This window comes from Marmota monax, unplaced genomic scaffold, assembly GCF_021218885.2.
Source record: "Marmota monax isolate L192 unplaced genomic scaffold, Marmota_monax_Labrador192_F-V1.1 WCK01_AAM20220418_F8-fsc00251, whole genome shotgun sequence".
NCBI classification, from domain to species: domain Eukaryota; kingdom Metazoa; phylum Chordata; class Mammalia; order Rodentia; family Sciuridae; genus Marmota; species Marmota monax.
Window position 1 is genome coordinate 1,916,789 of NW_026694546.1, and position 19,427 is coordinate 1,936,215.

Here is a 19,427-nt window from a genome sequence, read left to right on the forward strand (position 1 = left end):
AAGATCTTTCTAAGCTGACAGGGGTCAGGAGAATTCTAAGATGTCAATGTAGTTAATCAAAGTGTCCCAGAAAACCTTGATTCTGACTCCAGTACCTACGTGTCAGAGAGAATGCGGATATTGTAGGTCCCACAGAAAACATTTCTCTCCTCCATCTGGACCTGTTGAGTTTCCTGGTTCTGGTATGCAGTCCACAGATTGTAGTCACTCTAACAAGGGAATATGTGAAGTCAAAATGTGGCATCAACTTTATCCAGGGCTCCTGATACTCCTCCAGTCTCCCCTGGCAATGGTACAAAGACCCATGGATTCTTTCTTCTAAGAGTGTGGCTTCTGCTTCATGGTGAAAGGGGAAAGCCCATGAGTTGGCACCAAAATAATCCATGAGTTATATAGAACATGCTCAGTTAAGGGTCCCAATTAATCTTTCCCCTCTGTATTTTCTATATGTTCTGATTCTAGGAGCTTTTAAGGATGAATTCCAAATAATGCTGAGAATGCAGCTTTTCTGCAAATGAGCTCACAAAGGCTCATATATATATATATATATATATATATATATATATATATATATATAATTAAGCTACACTCTTTGTACATTTCTGTTTCTGAATTTTCATACATCTTCAACTTTCATTGTTCTGAGAGCTGCCTAATGAGGTAGATCACTTGCTCACAAAATATTCTCATCACCTTAACAGATAATATATCTGGGACTCAGGGAGGGGAAAGAAATTTTATAAAGTCTCAACAGAAATGTTTTCCTGTGTTTCTCAACATATTTTTTCTTCCTTTTCTCCTTCCTTCCTTCCTTACCTCTTTTCCTTTCTTCCTCTTCCCTCTCTCCTTCCCTCCCTCACTCATGACACACTTCCTGAGCAGCTATGGCATGCCATGCATGATAAATTCTGATATAGATGATTGAACAACACTCCTAGTTCCTCTTCTTCTCAACCATACTAAACCCTTAAAGAGCAGGAAACAACACTGGCAAGAAAAAATAAAAGACAGCAAGTTTATCATGAAAGCAAAAAAGAAGACCACAAAATCACACTTGCATCTGACAGCCTTGGGGACATCTTTGGATCTCCTTCCAAACCTTCTCCTTCTCCTTCATGCCTTTGGACTCTTCCTCAGATGCCCTCTTTCTCTGCCCAATCTCCTCCTTAATCTTTAATCAAGTAGTGACACTCACCTACAAATCTCTGCTCAGAATGTGCCAGCCTTCCTCCCCTCCAGCCCAAGCAACATTCCATATCCCCACTTGAATTAAACAAGGCTTCCCTGGTTTCTCCCAACAAAGATGGAAATTCCTTGGCCCTCCATTATCCCTCGGTTTTGGGAGCCCTGGAAGGCACATGGTGGAATCATCGGGAAGGAGAAAACACAGCTCTACCCCTCACCAGCTAGGAGACCTCAGCAAGTTTTCTAACATCATAGTCTTAATTTCTACATCCATAAACTAGGAGGGATTATACCTACTTGATCCACAGTGAAAAATCAAATAGATGATGTATATAAAGCCATCAGCACCTTGTCTAACATACTCCTCGCCTTTAGTAGAGAGTGCCTATGGTGAGAAGCATTCACCTCCATTTGTCCCTGGGCAATGGTGCAAGGACCCATGGATTCTCTCTTCTAAGAGTATGGCTCCTGCTTCATGGGGGCAGAGCCTGTAACTGCTTCATCCTGTTATTTTATATGTTCTCTCTAGTCTTCATACTTTCTTCCTTGTTTCTAATTCCCCTCCCTTTTTTAAGACATTTCTGAAATGCCAAACCTTGCCTTGAATATCCTTTTTGTTGGTCAGTTACAAATTCCATCACCTAAAGTAAAGAATAAGGGCATTTGTTTCATTAGACTTAGAAAAGAAATAAACTTGGGAAGGTCAGGGTTGAATTCAACTTGTGCCTCTTTCATGCAAATGTCTGGGAGAACTTGACTTCTCTGAGCCTCACTTTCTTTATCTATAAAATGGGTGAAGGAGATTCTGTTGAGAGTCATCCATGGGCTGTGTGTGGACTATGCTGCGCATTGTAGCCTAGTGAGGGGATAGGTCTGGCATTGGGAACTTCCCATGGCACCCCAACAGGGATAGACCACCTGATGCAGGTGAACTTCCCCCTCAGCTCTGCCAAAGATCCCACATAGCACCTGAGATGGGTGTGACCTGCCATGATGCCAATCAACCTGCTGACTGCAAAACTTCTACCCTTGAAGCCTTATCCCTGCCTCTGATGCACCCCCTTAAATAACCACCAGAGCCATCTTTCCCTTGTCTAGTTCCAGGTCTTGCGCGGACTGATGTATCAGGGGCTCTGCTTTTGTAAATATATTTCTGCCTCTTTGTGTTTTGTTCTTCACTAATTATTTAGACTTTAAGTTTTAAGGTGGCGTACACCCTCCTCAGCAGGAAGAAGACCCCCCCCAACAAGACACTGGCCACTGGCCATTGCTCCCGTTAAGATTCACAAATGTATTTTCTTTGGCCCATGAAATGCCTTTCACTGCTTGCCATTAATTAAGAAAAGCAAAAAATTTCACATAATCATTCAGATTTCCTCCTGAAAACTCATATGTCCTGGCAGGCAGGGGGCAGAGTTATCATAGTAATAATTAGCTGAAGCTGAGCAGTGACTGGCCCCTTTCAGTAGGGAGTGAGCTCTCTAGTTCATCACAGTTTCAATGTCCTTTACTCTCCCCACTGTCTGCTCCCTGATCTAAGTGACCTGCCTGTCGCTACACAGAAGCTAAGTGATCTCTCTGGATGCTTCTATTGCTTAAATTCTTAGTTATGCCACATAAGGAAGCTAAAGTCAGACCACCCTTCATCTAATATCCCTTCTGGGTCAACTAAATAGTAGGACCTTCAGCAGAGAGGTGGGGGAAGGAGTCTAGTGTTCTTAGGAGTAACTACCATGCCTGCAGACTCAATTCATGAAGCTGCAAGAGTCTTTCCTTTACTTTATCACTGCCTAAGAATAGATGGGGTGATTTTATCTAGAATCTCTCCTTCCATCCAAGAAACGAAAAGAACCCAGATGTGAGAGTTGAGAAGGCGGACCTTTTGGATCAACGCTGGTCCTCCTCTCAAGTTTTTTCTCATTCCTGAGCAGCAGATTCAAGTAGCCTCAAGATGGATGGGCTGAGAGAGTTGAGGGAAACCCCAGCTCAAAGCTGAATTCACTCCTGGTCTCTGAGCTCTCCACTAGATGATCTAGTGCCATGAACACAGGTCCTGGCCACAGGATATGAGCCAAAAAGAATCCCGAGAGGACAACCCAATCAATCTATTCATTAAACAGATGGGGAATCAAGATCTATGGAGGGGAAGTGACTTGCAACTTGGTAGCAACACAGAACAACTCTGGTCTCCCTTAGGGAATAGTGCCTCCTACCATCACTATCCTTTCTTGAGGACTGAGTCTCTATGTCAGCCTTCAATGGCCAATAGGAGCATTGGACACTCATGGAACTTGCCCCAGGCGCCATTAAAACTCACCTTTGTTCTCAGTTTCCACTTGGGATTTTTGGTACCCATGCGCTTCCCATCATCTCCTATTTTAGGAACTGGGATAGAAAGCTTGTTGGCATAATTGGGATCTATTCCTTTTGTGTAGGATCCCTGGAGAGGGGGAAAAAAAAAACAGAAAACGGCTGCTCTTGGATAGCTGCACTCTCATTTATTGCAGCAATATTCACAATAGCCAAGTATAAAAATGTCCTATTCATGGTGAATGGCTAAAGACAATGTGGTATATACAACCGAATACTATCCTGTCATTAAAAAAAAGGAAGGAAATCCTGTCATTTGCAACAATGTGGATGGCAGTGAGGACATTATGCTAAGTGAAATAAGCCATGCACAGAAAGATAAATACTATGTGAATGGGCCTCATGTGCGGAACCTAAAAAAGCTTACTTCATACAAGTGGAGAGTAGAATAATGGTCAGCAGAGGCTAAGGTATTTCAGGTGGAGTGGAGATGGAGAGATGTTCGTCAAAGGATTCATAATTATAGTTAGATAAGAGAATTAAATTCAAGGGGTCTATTGTATAGCAGGTGACTATAGTTAATAATGATATATATTGTATTCTAGAAAAATGCAAAGAGAGTAGATGTTAAGTGCTCTTGCACCACAAAATTGAGAACTATGTGAGGTGATGCATTTGTTACTTAGCTGTAAATTTTTTATAAAACAAGAAATGACAACTCTTCATTCCTTCTCTCCAGGAGAACAGAAAAGACTAGTTTTTGGTAAAATCTGAAGATGGGTAAACTCTGTCCAGGGAAGGAAGGTCCAAGTCTGGCAAGTTATGCTAATGATGTGCATGGACCAATGGAGGAGGAGGATGACTATCAAATGCCTGGAGGAAGACCAGCAAGAGATGGTCATCAGTTTCCAGATGATGACCTGCCTTACCATGCCTGCGTCTTCTCATCCGTTGTCACCTACCTCTGCTGGGGGGAAAAAAAATTCAAGACCACCAAGATATCAGGCAAGAAACTGAGTAGTAAAAATGCCAGAGATAATGACTGTCAGGTAGAAAATTTCTTATGGACCTAAATATATTCTTGGTGACCTTGTAAACTTCTCTATAGCATGAGTTTGGTTCAGAAGCGTATTCATGGCTTTCTTATTGTGTAAGCTCCAATATGAGTCCTTGGGTGGGGGGTTGAAAATTCCCTGCTTTGTGAGATTATGTTTTGCTTCATATTTTGCAGCTCTGGGGATGGATCCCAGGACTTTATTCATACTAGGCAAGTGCTCTACCACTGAGATACATCCCAAGCCCTGGCAGTTTTGGAAAGGCTTGGCCTCTCTGTTACAGACAAATTTTTATACATATTGTCCCTGCTATGTACACTGACAATAGAAGGGTAAATGGTGACCAATAGGGAGTCCAGACAACAAGAAAGTGGCTACTAATACCTAACAAGCAGCTAATGTGAAGCAGGAGGCCAGCTGAGGGTCTGCCAGGGAAATGAAAAGGCGCATAGTTAGGTAAACCTCAACATGGAAATGAAGCTGGTCTCCAGAGATGCCCCTCCCAGACTGGAAATACCTGCAAGAGGGCAATTTGGTTCTGAATGAAGGTTTGTGTGTTCAACTCCATCTTCACCTGATGAGCCATCGCAGCCCAGTGCTGGCTTACAGAGGCACACTTGTTCAGAGTGTTTCTATCGAGCATTCCTAGGGGAGTGGTAAAAAACAGAAAGATGGGCCCAGAAACCCCAGGATTGGGCCAGAATGGGAGGTCTCTGAGGACTCCCCTCATCCATCCCAGCATACTTAGAATGTACTTGGAGAGATGGAGAGGGAGGTGACGGATAAAGTCCCGGTATCTGCTGTAGCCACAAGACAGGTCTCTGACATCATCCAGGTTTATCAGCAGATTGCAGGAATTGTCTTCTGATCTCGATGTGATTGTTTTTCCAGAAAACATTCTGTTCATCTCGGAAATACACTGCAGTGTATTCTTCCATTGTCCCTCTAGAGTGAAGCCAGAGAAGGGTGCATGGTTGAGTTGTCTCTACAGTAACTCTGGCCTCAGAACAAATCCTCACCAAAAGCTTCCCTCCCAAAAATAAAGCTTATGCAAGTGAGCTCATGCAACATATTCTTCTTATCTCTTCTGCCACATGAAAATAGTACTTCCTGACCCAAACATGCAATTCGTTTACTGCCTTCTCAGTGACAGGAGATGTCTAAAGTAGCAAAGCCTGAAATGACATCGTATCTGGAATTTCTTTGAAAATATCCCAACAAGAAAAAAATTAAGCAATTTTTAAGGGGTAGAGATGGATAAAATAAGATTAGTAGGGTTTGAGATGTAGCTCAGGGTAGATGCTTGCCTAGCAAGTATGAGACCCTGAGTAAACTATTGACAATTGTTAAAGCTGAATAATGGTTATATGGATGATTTATTAGACTGTTCTATCTACTTAAAGAAAAGTTATATATATTACTTTTAGTTGGACACAATATCTTTATTTTATTTATTTTTATGTGATGCTGAGGATTGAACCCAAGGCCTCACACATGCTAGGTGGGCACTCTACCATTGAGCCACAACCCCAGTCCTGTTCTATCTACTTTTAAAGTTTGGAATTTTCCATATAAAAGGTGTTTTAGAATTTATGCTTTGTGTTTCTCATGATTATTTTATGTACTAGTCATATGCCACACATTATTGACTGGTGTTTCAGTCAATAATAGACCATGTGTGTGATGGTGGTTACACCATATAGCCTATGTCTACTATGTCTACTATGGTGTATAGTAGGCTATACAACATCTTGGTTTGTGTAAGTACACTTTATGTTGTTCACACAATGGTGAAATCAACTAACAACATGTTTCTCAAAATGCATCTCTGAAGTTAAGATGATTCATGAGTGTACATATCTTATTTCAAAAACAAACTTAGGAGGGCCTTTGAGATCAGGGACCAAATTCCTCACTGCTTTAGTTTCTTCCTCAAGACTAAATCCAAAGCTTAAAAAAAATTAGCCACAGGTGAGTTGGATCCTAGAGGTACCCATGCACTATGCCAAAGCTCAGAGCTGGATGGTGGGTTATGACCTGGGACAGAAGGAGATATCATAAGAAGCTCTGTAAAGTTTCCTTTTGATCTTTACTTCCAGATGTCTCTTGTAAGCATCATGGTGGAAGGACAAAAGCATGAGCTTTGGGGTCATACTGACCAATTTTTATCCTTCATCCCTTACCAGGTTACCAGCTGTGAGGAGTAAATGAGAAAAAAAAAATCAAAGAGCCCAACACACTGGAGATGCTGAGTGAATGTTAGTTCCCAAAATCTGATACAATCAGAGGTCACTGCCCTCCCAGCCCCTCCAACTCCACTAAGACTTCCCAATCTCATATATTCAGAGACTCTTCAATTTACATAGGGTTACATCCTCCACAAATAAAAACATCCCTAAGTTAAAAATACCATAACTTGGGCTGGCATTGTGGCTCAGTGGTAGAGCGCTTGCCTCGCGTGCGTGAGGCCCTGGGTTCAATCCTCAGCACCACATAAAAAAAAAAATACCATAACTCAAAAATGCACTTGATCCACTCTAACCCATTGTTAAGTTGAAAAAAAAAAAACAACACAGCAAGTCAAATCATCACAAATAAAGATACTTCTGACTTAAGGTGAGATTATATCCCAATAAACCCATTGTAAATTTTAAAAAGTGATGAGTTAAAAGTGCTAAGCCAGTAGTTGTACACTGGCTTTCTTGCTAAAAGCTGACTTACCAGTATGTGATGCTTCTCTCTCCAGCTTTTCAGGCACTGTTTTATTTCCTGGGGCTTTAGACAACGGGAAAGATGTGGGCTTGAGTTTAGCTGCCCAGAAGATATGTGAAGTCTTAGACTTGGGGTCGTAGCCTTTCTCAGGGAAAAAACTCACATGGGCAGAGTCTTGACTAAGCGCTAAAGAACAAAACACCAAGACAAAGTTGCTCTTCAAGCAGGTATACAGAACATGAGACAGAGGTCAATGGTTTTATTTTTCCTTATTTCTTTTACGAATAGTCTGTATCTGTAGACTGTTTCTGCATGTTTTTCATTCTTGGATTCAACCAATCACAGATATAAAATATTGAGGAAAAATAATGAATCTGTACTAAACATGTACAAACATTTTTTTTCTTGTCATTATTCACTAAGCCATATAGGATAATAACTTTTTTGCCTAGCATTTGCATGTATTAGGTATTATATAAGCAATCCAGAGATCTCTAGTACTCTAGAGGAGTTAAAGTATCTGAGAGGTTCTATGCAAATACTGCACCATTTTATGAACATGAATAACTGTCTTAAATCAAATTAGAAAACTTAACTCTTTAAGAGAGAATATGTCCTAGGAAGAAGAGGGTCACCACAATTTATAACTGAACTTATTAGCTCTAACATAAAGAGCTGATTCCTAGAGTGCATGGTGGAGCTTTTGAAATACACCACATGAGTATGTTCCACCATGGGAGATGCTCAGGAGAAGACACAGATATCAATTCACTTGCTGAGTGACCTAAGCTCAGTTGCTCAGATTCCCCGGACTGTGGCTTGCTTATCTATAAAATTAAGGAATGGGACTGTTTGATCACCAATCTAACTCATGGTTTTGACACGCCAGTCTTCTATCATTTTTCACCCCAGTTATCATTCTTTTATATCCCTGACATGGATGAAAACAAGTGAAATACTTAGGGATCAAATTGTACCCTAGGACCCTGAACCATGTACAACCAGAGGAATGAGAAGTTGTGCTTCATCTGTGTACTATACGTCAAAATGCATTCTACTGTAAAATAAATAAATAAATGAAATTTTAAAAAAAAATCGTGCCCTAGGTTATTTAACTTTAAAATTCCTTTGGATTTCATTAGCCTGCAAACATGATCACAACTCAAGCCTCCTTGACAATAGGAATTACCCATCTTCAAGAGCTCAAATTCCAAAACCCCTCCAAGAAACTCACCCTTCCCACTCTTTTCCTACCCCAACCCCCCTTCCCTTCCCCTTGCTGGAAATTCCAACTCTTAGTCCCCTCCTAATCTTGAGTCCCTTGCCTCTCTTATGGTTTCTTTTGCCTTCCTAAACCAGCTGGCCAAACACTTTCAAAAGTCTCCTATGGATACCCTACACTAATGACTCTCAATATGATGTTTCCAGACTAGTGGCATTAGCAATAGCTGAAAACTTATTAAAAATACAGCATATTGACTACCTCAGACCTAATGAGTAAAAAGTTCTACTGCAAGAGGACAACAATCTGTTTTAACAAGTGTAACTGGAGACTCTGATGGAAATACAGTTTGAGAACTACCGCCCTAGAATCATTTGGATGTTTAGCTACCTCCAACCTTGAATAAACTCCACTTCAAGATTTGATTCTATGATAAAAAAAAAATAGGGCAGAATGAATGTTTTTAAAGTCCTAAGCTCTAACCTCTTGGCTTGGTTTCTGAGCAGGGCTATTGAAGAACAAACCAGTTTTGCAACTTCCCCATTACATCCCTCCCAAGCCCAGTCTAATAATCCCTAATGCAGGAATGAAATGATACCAGCACTGAGTGGTCAGAGGCAGGGACCAGCCATTTCTGAACCTAAGTCATGCAGAAACCCATTTCAAATCCTCACAGTTTCAAGTCCTAAACTTCCTCCTGCATTGGCCATTTTTTTTTTAGTTTTCTAGAAGGAAGTCACATTCAGTGATTTCTCCTTGGGCAAACAAGATCAAATGTCAGGACAAGGTTCAAAGAAGACTTTCCTGCATTACACAATATTCGTCTGCCTAAGCTTGTCTGCACCTGCTGCTCCTTGTAGTCTTGCTTTCTGGTCTCCCAGGGCCCTCTTCTCCCTACCTGTTTACCTGAGATATTGTTCCACTCTCTCAGAAACAGGACTCTGATCACATCGGCAGCCATGAGCAGTAACTTGGTGTCACACATCTGCAGCAGCAAAAGAGTGTAATTTGCCTTCGTCTGGTGGGTGCTATTGCCAAACCAGTACAAGATCTCACTCAACTTTTCTTCCGCAGTTTTATCCAACATTTGGTTCAAGGAGGATTTCGCTTTCCCCTCCATCCTGAGATTGATCCGGGACCTGTTATAGATGAAATCCTTTCCCTGGGTAGTCTGAAGGATATTTTGGAAGTAGTTTAACAAGTACAAGCTGTTTAACTGTTCCAGAATGCTAACTAGAAACCTCCTCTGCGACATGCTGCTGATCCTTCGGAACCACTCTTTGGTAGAAAAGATCTTCCAGGCTAAGATACATGTTTCACACTTCTGGCACAAAGGGACAGAATCATTTCCCTTCTCACAACGAAAATAGGGGGCATTCTTGAGCCTTGGTTCCAGGTTTGCCATGATCCTGAGATAACCAGATCATTTTATCCTTGCCAGTTAGAAACTCTGTACCAAACACCGGAGGAACAGAGAAAGTGGACAAAAGCCCCTACTGAGCCTTTTCTGTTATAAACATCTCCCGGAGAAAAAGTAAACCATAGTGACCAATGGAAAGTTTATCTGACCCAGAAACTGCCAGTAGAAGTCTGGCTTTTTGTACTGACCTCCTTGGAAACATGGCTTTACCGTAAATCTCCTAAACCTGGCACTGCTTTTGTGGAGGCAGTTGCTGTATATTCTGAAAGAGCTGGTCATCTCATTTCTAGAATGAGAATACTGCAAAAATTTAAATAATATGTGCTTTTAAAGAGGAAAAAATACCATGTAGCTTGGTGTTGCACTTCAATTGTTGTTATTAATGACTTTTAAATCTTCATAAATATTTAATTAGATATAAGCTTCTTATGTTTATAGCTATTCAGTTATAAGGTGGCTATCTCAATGATCCCGAAGAAGTTTATATTCAATTTCTTAAGGCATCATCAAAGTAAAACCACAAATATTTAAATTACATTGAAATTGTTTAACTGCTTCAGAATGCTAACCAGAAATCACTTCAGAGAATCACACTGAGGTACAGAAAATTTTACTTGACCTGAGAATATGTGGGGGGGGGTGGACTGCCAGATGCAATAACATACCTATCTATGTGTAGGGGACACAGCACAGCTCATCAGCAAAGAGTGGAGGGTCTGGGGTTAGACTGCTGGGTTGGGACCCCAATACAGCCTTTTACTAGCTCCCGTGAACACAGGCAGATTATTTAATCCTCTATGTTTCACTGTCCTCATCTGTAAAATATAGACCACACTAGTTCCTACTTCTAATGCTATAATGAATATTCAGTGAGAATCTACATGCAAAGCACTTAGAAGATTGCCCAGTACCTGTGTAGCCCTTTATACATGCTAACCTGCATGGTATTGTCATCATGATTACTGTCGTCCCCACTTAGCCATGGGGATGCATCCAAATTCCCAGTGGACACATTAAAACCACAGATAGTAAAAATCCTTACATGTGTTATGCTTTTTCCTATACATACATAGCTATGAAAAAGTTTGATTTATAAATTAGGCACAGCAAAATAAATTAGACTCAGAAAGACAAGTAACTCATGTTTTCTCTCATATGTAGAATCTGGGTGGGGAAGACAATATGAAAAAAGAAGGGGGCACTGTTAGGGAAAGGAAAGGGTTCATGGGGGGGAGGGTAAGAAGGAGTAATAGGGATGGCAGATATGATCAAAGCATGCCATATGCATGTATGAAAATGTCACAATGAAACCCATTATTTTGTACAATTAATATGTGCTAATAATTATAATATATAATTATATGCCAAAATTAAATAAATGAGGCACAGTAAGAAAATAATGGTGACTAATAAAAAATAGAAAAATTATAATAATATAATAAAAGTGTGTGAATGTAGTCTTTCTCTTTCAAAATATTTTATTGGACTGTACTCACCACTGAGCTGCATCCCCAGTTCTTTTATTTTTCTTTTTTTAATTTTGAGACAGAGTCTCAAAATTAAGTTGTTGAAGGCCTTGCTAAGTTGCTGAGGCAGGCCTCAAACTGGGGATCCTCTTGCCTTTGCCTCCAGTGTTGCTGGGATTACAGGCATGCACCACCACACCTGGTTTACCCTTCTTTTTGTGATGAAGTTGCCAATAGTTCAGACAGAGGTTGACTGAGCATAACTGAAGCCTCAGAAAACAAAACTGCAGATAAGAGAGAACTATGTGTTGTCATTGAGATTGTTGTTTTGGGCAAACAATTGATATCCTTACCATGTTTATATGTGTGTGTCCATCCTATATTGAGATGCATGTAAGAAAATAATGTATGTATGTATACAGGTGTATAGCTTTTAAAATAAAAATGACATGAAGATGTAAGTCTTACCAGTTTTCTGAGACCTTTACCCTTTGGCTCTAGCTTATGACTCATTCAGGAGCAATGACTTGGGCCATTAGAGCTAAACCCATGAACATACTCTGCCCCAGAGGACCTGGTCCACAATCTCCTTCACAGCTACCTGTCCAGGTCAGTCAGCAGGGGCTCAGGAAAGAGCACTGCTTCAGAATAGGGAGCATGAACTTCAGCCACCCTCTGCCACAAGCAGCTGTGTACCTCAGGATAATTCACTTGCCTCTCTAGGCTCACTGTCTCCTTCCTTGAAATGAAAATCACAGTCTCATCTGGCACACAGGTGGCCATCAGGGTTAAATGAAGGAACTTTTACACAGTGTCAAGAGTCATGTAAGTATGGTTATTATCATTAGGGAACACAGGGAGATGGTATTGTCTCATCTATCACCTTCTTATTATGTGGTACAGGCTGAGCATCCCTAATCCAAAACACCAAAATTGGAAATATTCCAAAATCCATAACTTTTGAGTGCCAACTTTATGTCTCAAGTAGAAAATTCCACACCATGATACTTTGTTTCATGCACGATATTATTTAAAATATGTATAAAATTGCCTTCAGGCCGCATGTATCAGGTATAGATGAAATCAATATATTTCCTGTTTATACTTGGACCCATCTACAAGATATCTCATTATATATGTAAACATTGTGAATGAAACCCAGGGAAAAAAATCTGGAAATCTGACACACTTTAAGTTTGAGGCAAGGCTTATTCAACCTGGATGACACTTGTTGCCAAAGTTAAATAAGAAAAAAAATCCTTTATTTGTGAGAAATTAGTGTTTCCAAGTCACTAACTTGTCTTTTGACTTAAAAAGGAGGGAATAGAAAAACATGGAGGTGTTAGTTTTCTATCACTATAACTTAATGCCTGAGACAATTAACAATTAACTTTAAAAAAGAGAGAAGGTTATTTGGCTCATGGTTTCAGAGGTTCAAGTCTAAGACTGGGCAGACCCATTGCTTTGAGCCTTTGGTGAAGGTGCCAGATAGTTATGGTTGGAAGCATGTGGCAGAGCAAACTGCTTACCTCATGGACCAGCAGAACAAGAGGAAGAGAGGAAGGAGCCAGGGTCCCATAACCCCCTTCAAGGACACATATCCAATGACCCAAGGTGCTCTTACAGACCCCACCTACTAAAGATTCCACCACTTCCCCAAGATGCCAACCTGGGGATCAAGCCTTTAACACATGGACCTTCAGGAACACTATCCAATCCATAGCAAAGGGCACTGGCTAGAAAAGTTTTATTAGCACAAAGATGAGAATTAAGAGAACACAGAAATGTTCTCAACTTAGCTGAACCCCAAGGAGGTAGCTTGCAAACTCCTGGGGTGGCCAAAAACATCTTCCTGATTGTACTGAACTCACAGCACAGGCACTTGCTATTGGTAGTGAAGAGAGAACCGTCTCAAGAGAATAGATGAAAAGGAGTGGTTCTTAAAGCTAAGGGTGCATCAGAATCCCCAACAGTCCTTCTTAAATCAGAGGGTCCTTCTTAAAACTCCAGGTTTTGGGAGTTTCTGAGTCAGGAGGTCTGGATTGAGGTCCTAAGATGTTGCATTTCATACAAGTTCCCAGGTGAGCTGATGCTACTGGTGGAGAAACCACTTTTTGAGAAGCACTGAAGTAAGCAAAGCTCGTGTCTCAAAATCTGTGCAAGTGACTTCATATCAGAAATAAACATGAGTTATTTAATTCTTTCATAATTTATTATCAAATAACCTGGAGCAAGCTATTTAACCTATCTGAGCTGTTACACTTTTCATCTTCATTCCATAAAATAGGGAAAGTAGTATCTACATTCCGGGGCTGCTGAGGTTAAATGAGATAAGAGATGGGACATGGCATTTGAAAATGGTACTCAAAATGCAATTTCTTTTCTATTTCTTATCCATCTTTATAAAATCTAAGGTTTTTAGAGGATATCTGGGGACCTCATCAGAACCTCAGCAAAGGTGGATTTGGAGATAGAAAGAGGACCCAGAACTTCTCATTGTCTGGCCAAATGAATCTACTATTTAAAAGTTCTTATGTGTGCTAAAGGAGTTTCCAAAGACCATGAATCCTTCTGTATGATGGTTTCCTGGCTTATGTTTAAACACACACTTAAAATTATGCAGCTTTTGTAGCTTTTTATAAGATCTAGCTACCTGTTTAGTGTTGATGAATAACATGATCGGTTGGTTAAGGGTGTAGAAGTGATCACTGATGTTCTATAAATAAGAAAAGGCTTACTACAGGGCTGGGTGCACTCTGAGAGATTATGTGGGGAATCTCATCCCCCCCAATTGTTTAGATGGGGAAAATGAGGTCCATAATAATTAAGCAAGATACCCAAATATCCCTCATAGAACTAGAGTAAGCTTAAAGCGCAATAATGAAAAATAGATGAAAAAATAATGTATTTCAAGGAAAGTAGGATTTGGCTTTCCTGCATAAAGGTGGATAGATTTTTCACTTCCCTGAGATGGAAAGAAAGAAACTTTGGACTTCTAGTGCCTGGTTTGAAGAGCAGGTCAAGAAGAGCATAAATCATAGAAATGAGAACGGAAACAAAGAAGAGAAAAGGTGGCAAAATGGAAATTAGAAACAAAGTAAGAAAATAAAAGACTAGAAAGATATCCGGATGTCCTTTTTTCCTGGATCTTTCACCTTAATCCTTCCAACTGGGATTCAGAACGGGATGCTGAGGGAAGTATACTGAGGGAAGCACAGAATTTGACCAAAAAAAAAAAAAGAAAACTAAATTAAATAAATAATGCACTACATAGTTTTGCTCCCATGGTTTCAGTTACCCATGGTCAACCACAGTCCAAAAATATTAAGTGGCAAATATTACAAAGACACAATTTATTAATTTTCAATTGTGCATAATTCTGAATAGTGTGATGAAATCTCTTAATATCCCATCCTGCCCAGAACATGAACCATCCCTTTATATATTATATCTATGTTATATACACTTATCCACTTATTAGTCATTTAGTAGCCATCTCAGTTTTCAGATTGACTGTCAGAGTATCACAGTGCTTGTGTGAAAGTAACCCTGATTTAACTTTGTAGTAGCTCCAAAGAGCAAGATGATGCTTGCAATTTAGATATGCCCAAGAGATGCCATAAAGTGCTTCCTTCAGGTGAAAGATCAAAGTTCTAGACTTAATAAAGAAAGAAAGAAAATCACATGCTGAAGTTGCTAAGATTCACAGTTAAGAACATGCCTTTTGTATGTGGAAAGAAGAAAAAAAGAAATTCATGCTAGTTTGCCTGTTGCACCTCAAAGTGCAAAAGTTCTGGCCCCAATATGTGAAAAGTGTTAAGTTGGAAAATGCACTGAACCTGTGGCCACAAGACATGAACAGAAACATGTCCCCCTGACAGCAGTCGGATCAGGACTATCTGCAGTTTCAGGCATCCACTGGGAGTCCTGAAATGTAGTCCCCCCAAAATAAGGAGGAACTACTGTTTTGCAAAATGGAAACATGTTTCATTTAAGAGTAAGCAAAATTACCAATAAACAGGTTCCATGCTTTAGGGGTAATTGCTCTCCTCTAAATTTACATAAGTACTAATGGGACACATAGGCTGGTTACATTCTAATCTTCCCCTAAAGGGAAGTTTTGCACAGGCTAAGAACCTTCCTCTGAATGAACATCTACCTATCTATGGATACCATAAACCAATCCCCATCTCCCACCTCACCTGCCTCCCCCCAGCTCCTGGGGCCCCGCCCACACTTACTCCAGTGAGGGCTAGAGTTTCAGGTCACAGTTTAGCAACCCTCACACAAAACCAATTGTAGTTCCTTGATAGCACAACATAAAGATTGGCACCTCCTGCAGGAAAAGAAAATTTCACTTCAAAATAATCTTTTTTTGGTTGTGTATTTTGTTTAATACTTGCATTGTTTCTATATCACAATCATAGCAATCTTTAAATTTACTTTTCATTACAAATATGTCAAGGTTTGTTTCAGAAACAGTTTTCCTACTCTTTGCCCATGTACCCAGACACACTCCAAAACTTCATGTAAACATCTTCCATCAATTTCCCATAATTAAAAAATATCATAGAATTGTAGATATTGAATAAGGCTCATAGATTTAGTTCAAATTTCACGAAAGACCAGAGATGCTCGTTAATTGAGATGCTGTTGACTTTTGGAAGTAGCAAATGCCAAGAATATACCACTGGCTTCCACTCCTTAAACATACCTCACAACCTAAAAAAATGCATTTCAGGATAAAAAGAGAATACAGAGAAGCCAGGAGGAAAAACTTTAAAGTAAGGAGCTCAGAGTAATGGACATAACTTTCTTATATAACAAGCAGGCATTATGTTATCCCAGCCATTTCTCCATACATGAATCAAGATTAAGTAGAGTAACCCTGAGATGTAACCAAGTAGATCTGTTAGGATACATTGGCATGTGTGTTCATATTGCTAGTTTACACAGTGAAAAATTTGACACACTTATCATTTCATCATAACAAGGACCAAAATCAAAATAATCTTCTAACTGACCTGATGGAAGATGAAGAAGGAGGACAGGAGGAGGGTAGGAGGTGTCAGAAGAAAGAATCTTAAGGATATTATGTAAATGTCTTACGAACATATTTCAATTTGATATGACTCCTAACAGTGAACTCTTAGAGAAAAAAAGTCCCTGAGATGTATAAGGGATTAGCTGCTGTTTGGCTATGATACTTTGGTGAGATTTGGGGAAAGTATTTTTTACATAAGATAAAATATGAATTTGTGCATGCACATGCACACACATACATTTTTCAGGTAATCATCAGAGTGGTTACATAAATTATTAATATGGGGAGAAGGATTTTAACCTTAAATTCCTTTTTTTTTTTTTTTTTGAGAGAGAGAGAGAGAGAGAAAGAGAGAATGAACCTTTTTTTTTTTTTTTTTTTTTTTTTTTGTAGATGGACACAATGCCTTTATCTTTATGTGGTGCTGAGAATTGAACCCGCCCATCCTAGGGGAGCGCTCTACCGCTGAACCACAATTCCAGCCCCAGGATTTTAACCTTGAATGACTAACTATTGCTATACTGAGCCTAGGTACTTGCTAAATGTCTCGTTCACCCCCTTCTTTTCCAGTACCCAGTCTTGTTTCTGGAAGATGGGGGAATTTTTCTCAACAAGACTACTGAGCAAGCCAGAAATAGAGATAAAAATGAGGCAAGTTTGCAAAGCCTAAATGGCCAGCCCTCTACCTGAGCCACACAGTCTGTGCCCTGAATGTGGATATGGGATGCATGTGATGTGGAGAACTTCCCTGCTGAGACCTCCTGCCCTGCCACCACGATGTCTAATCTCAGATGCAGGAGAGTCAGTGCCCAAATCTGAGGGATCTAAGAGAAGCAGGAAATGTACACCCGTTTCTTTCCATCTTCTGTCTGAGGTTAATGGAGTAGAGAGGTGGCCTCTGAATGGAGGCAGTTGCCTGTAGAGATGGGGGATCAACCAAGAAGCTGGTCAGTCACCAACACAAGACGGAATTCAGTCCCTGAAGACAGACTAAGAAAAATGATAAATAAGAAAGCACACTCAGACACAGAAATAAGGAATACATCTATTATTATTTTGAATAATTCATTTCTTTTTAACTCTTCACTTATGAATTCTTTTCATTTCAATTTAAATCAGTTATCAAAAGATAACTGATAACTATCAAAAGATAGCTATCTTCTGGGTTACTCTATCACGATATCTAACACTGCAGCTTGCACATCATTAATGCCACAGATATTGAATGGATTTGATTTGAGGACGTTCATTCCAAAAAGATGCGGAGCCAGGTTGAAGAGTACTATGGTTTGAATGCATTTCTCCAAAAAAGCATATGCTGGAAACTTAACGCCCACTGCAGCAACGTTGGGAGATAGAGTCTTCATGGGGACTCCACTCTCATAAATGCATTGATGCCAGTTATGAAAGAGTTTGAAGGGTCTCTCTCTCTCTTTCTCTCTCTCTCTCTCTCTCTCTCTCTCTCTCTCTCTCTCTCTCTCTCTCTCAGTGGGGGTTGGGGGCAGTGGTACTGGAAATTAAATCCAGGGCACTTTACCACTAAGCCACTGAGCTATACCCCAGCCCTTTTTATTTTTAAAACAGTCTGGCCTCAAATTTGTGTTCCTCTTCAGCCTCCTGATCCTCCTGTCTCAGCCTCTTGAATCGCTAGGATTGTAGGTTGACTTGCATCTGCTCTTGAGTTCAATCTGTCTCACAAGTGCTTTCTTTCTCTACCACTTTCTATCATGGGATCATGTAGCAAAAAGGCCTTTATCAGATGCAGGCTCCTAAAAGCTTGGAATTCCCAACTTAAAAGAATTATAAAAAAATCAATTTATTTTCTTTATCCAGTCTGTGGTATTCTGTTACAGCACATAAAATGCAGACAAAGAGATAAGGAATCCATGATGGTACAAATCCTGATAGCTCATCATTTCATCCTGAATCTTGGAAGAATATAGGAATTTACTCAGAATTCACAAGATTCCTAGAAGAGAATATCCTATGCACTTGGATTCAAAAAAAAAAAAATTAAAACAAGAATAGATTAGAGTCTGAGGTGTAGCTCAGTGATAGAGCATTTGCCTGGAATGCATAAGGTCCCGAGTTTAATCCCCAGCACTAAAATAAAAAAAATAAAATTAGATGGTGGCTAAAATTATATTCTGACTCATCTAGTAATGGAACAAAATGATCTGGCAAACAAAGTGAGCTCTCCTTGAGTTCAGGGTTTTTTGTTTTGTTTTGTTTTGTTTCTATTTTTGTTTTAGATAAATCTATATATGGAAGAGGAGATAAGGGTGGGATAAATACAAACAAGTGGTACACACGACTGCTTGAGCAAAATGCCGGAAAATATAATATAGGCCTGCATTCATATCTTCTCTCTCTCTCTCTCTCTCTCTCTCTCTCTCTCTCTCTCTCTCTCTCATTTTTATTTGTTTGTTTTAAGCAGTTTTTAGTTTACAGACCAAGAAAAAAATAAACATGGTATATCCATCACTTGAAGCAATGACAGAAAACAGATATGCCTAACTCTTAATTTTGCTTTGATCTTTTATATCAAGAAAGGAGGACTTGAACCTGAAAACTAATAGACAAAAAGAGCTAATAGAGAAACAAAATTCAAACAAGGTAAGGAGATACCTAAATGGCTCCTTTTTAATGAGCTTGAGTGTTCTAATTTTTTTTAATTTTCTTTTTTTTTCTGTTACTAGATACATACACTTTGATTTTTTTTAAGTTGTCAGTGGACCTTTATTTTATTTATTTATATGCAGTGCTGAGAATTGAACCCAGTGCCTCACAAATGCTAGGCAAGCACTTTACCATTGAGCTATAAACCCAGCCTGAGCCTGAGTGTTCTGACCTAACCAAATTATATCCCAGGACACTGAGGCAATTTACCTATGTGCCTACCAATCAGGCAGGAATCTTTGAGAAATTAGAGAGGATGGTAGAGAATGGGGACAGACAAAATAGTCTTGATTTTTTAAAAAGAAAAATAAGGTAGATCCTGGAAATGACAGAC

At 39.7% G+C, this 19,427-nt stretch overlaps 1 protein-coding gene across 3 annotated transcripts in view; it reads right to left on the minus strand.

Annotated features, from left to right (window-relative positions):
- Positions 1-10,078, minus strand: part of Fbxw10b (F-box and WD repeat domain containing 10B) — a 47,612-nt gene extending 37,534 nt beyond the window's left edge. Inside the window, exons 1-6 of one of the 3 annotated variants that reach the window (XM_046420717.2) lie at positions 9,391-10,078; positions 7,272-7,448; positions 5,295-5,495; positions 5,068-5,195; positions 3,503-3,625; positions 100-209 (exon numbers count right to left, since the gene is read on the minus strand). In XM_046420717.2, coding sequence (XP_046276673.1) covers positions 100-209; positions 3,503-3,625; positions 5,068-5,195; positions 5,295-5,495; positions 7,272-7,448; positions 9,391-9,889 — 1,238 coding nt within the window. In that variant the 5' untranslated portion in view covers positions 9,890-10,078. Of the gene's footprint in view, positions 1-99; positions 210-3,502; positions 3,626-5,067; positions 5,496-7,271; positions 7,449-9,382 lie in introns of all 3 variants that reach the window. The other 2 variants (XM_058571590.1, XM_046420715.2) reach the window with 2 other exon arrangements.
- Between the last annotated feature and the right edge of the window lie 9,349 nt (positions 10,079-19,427).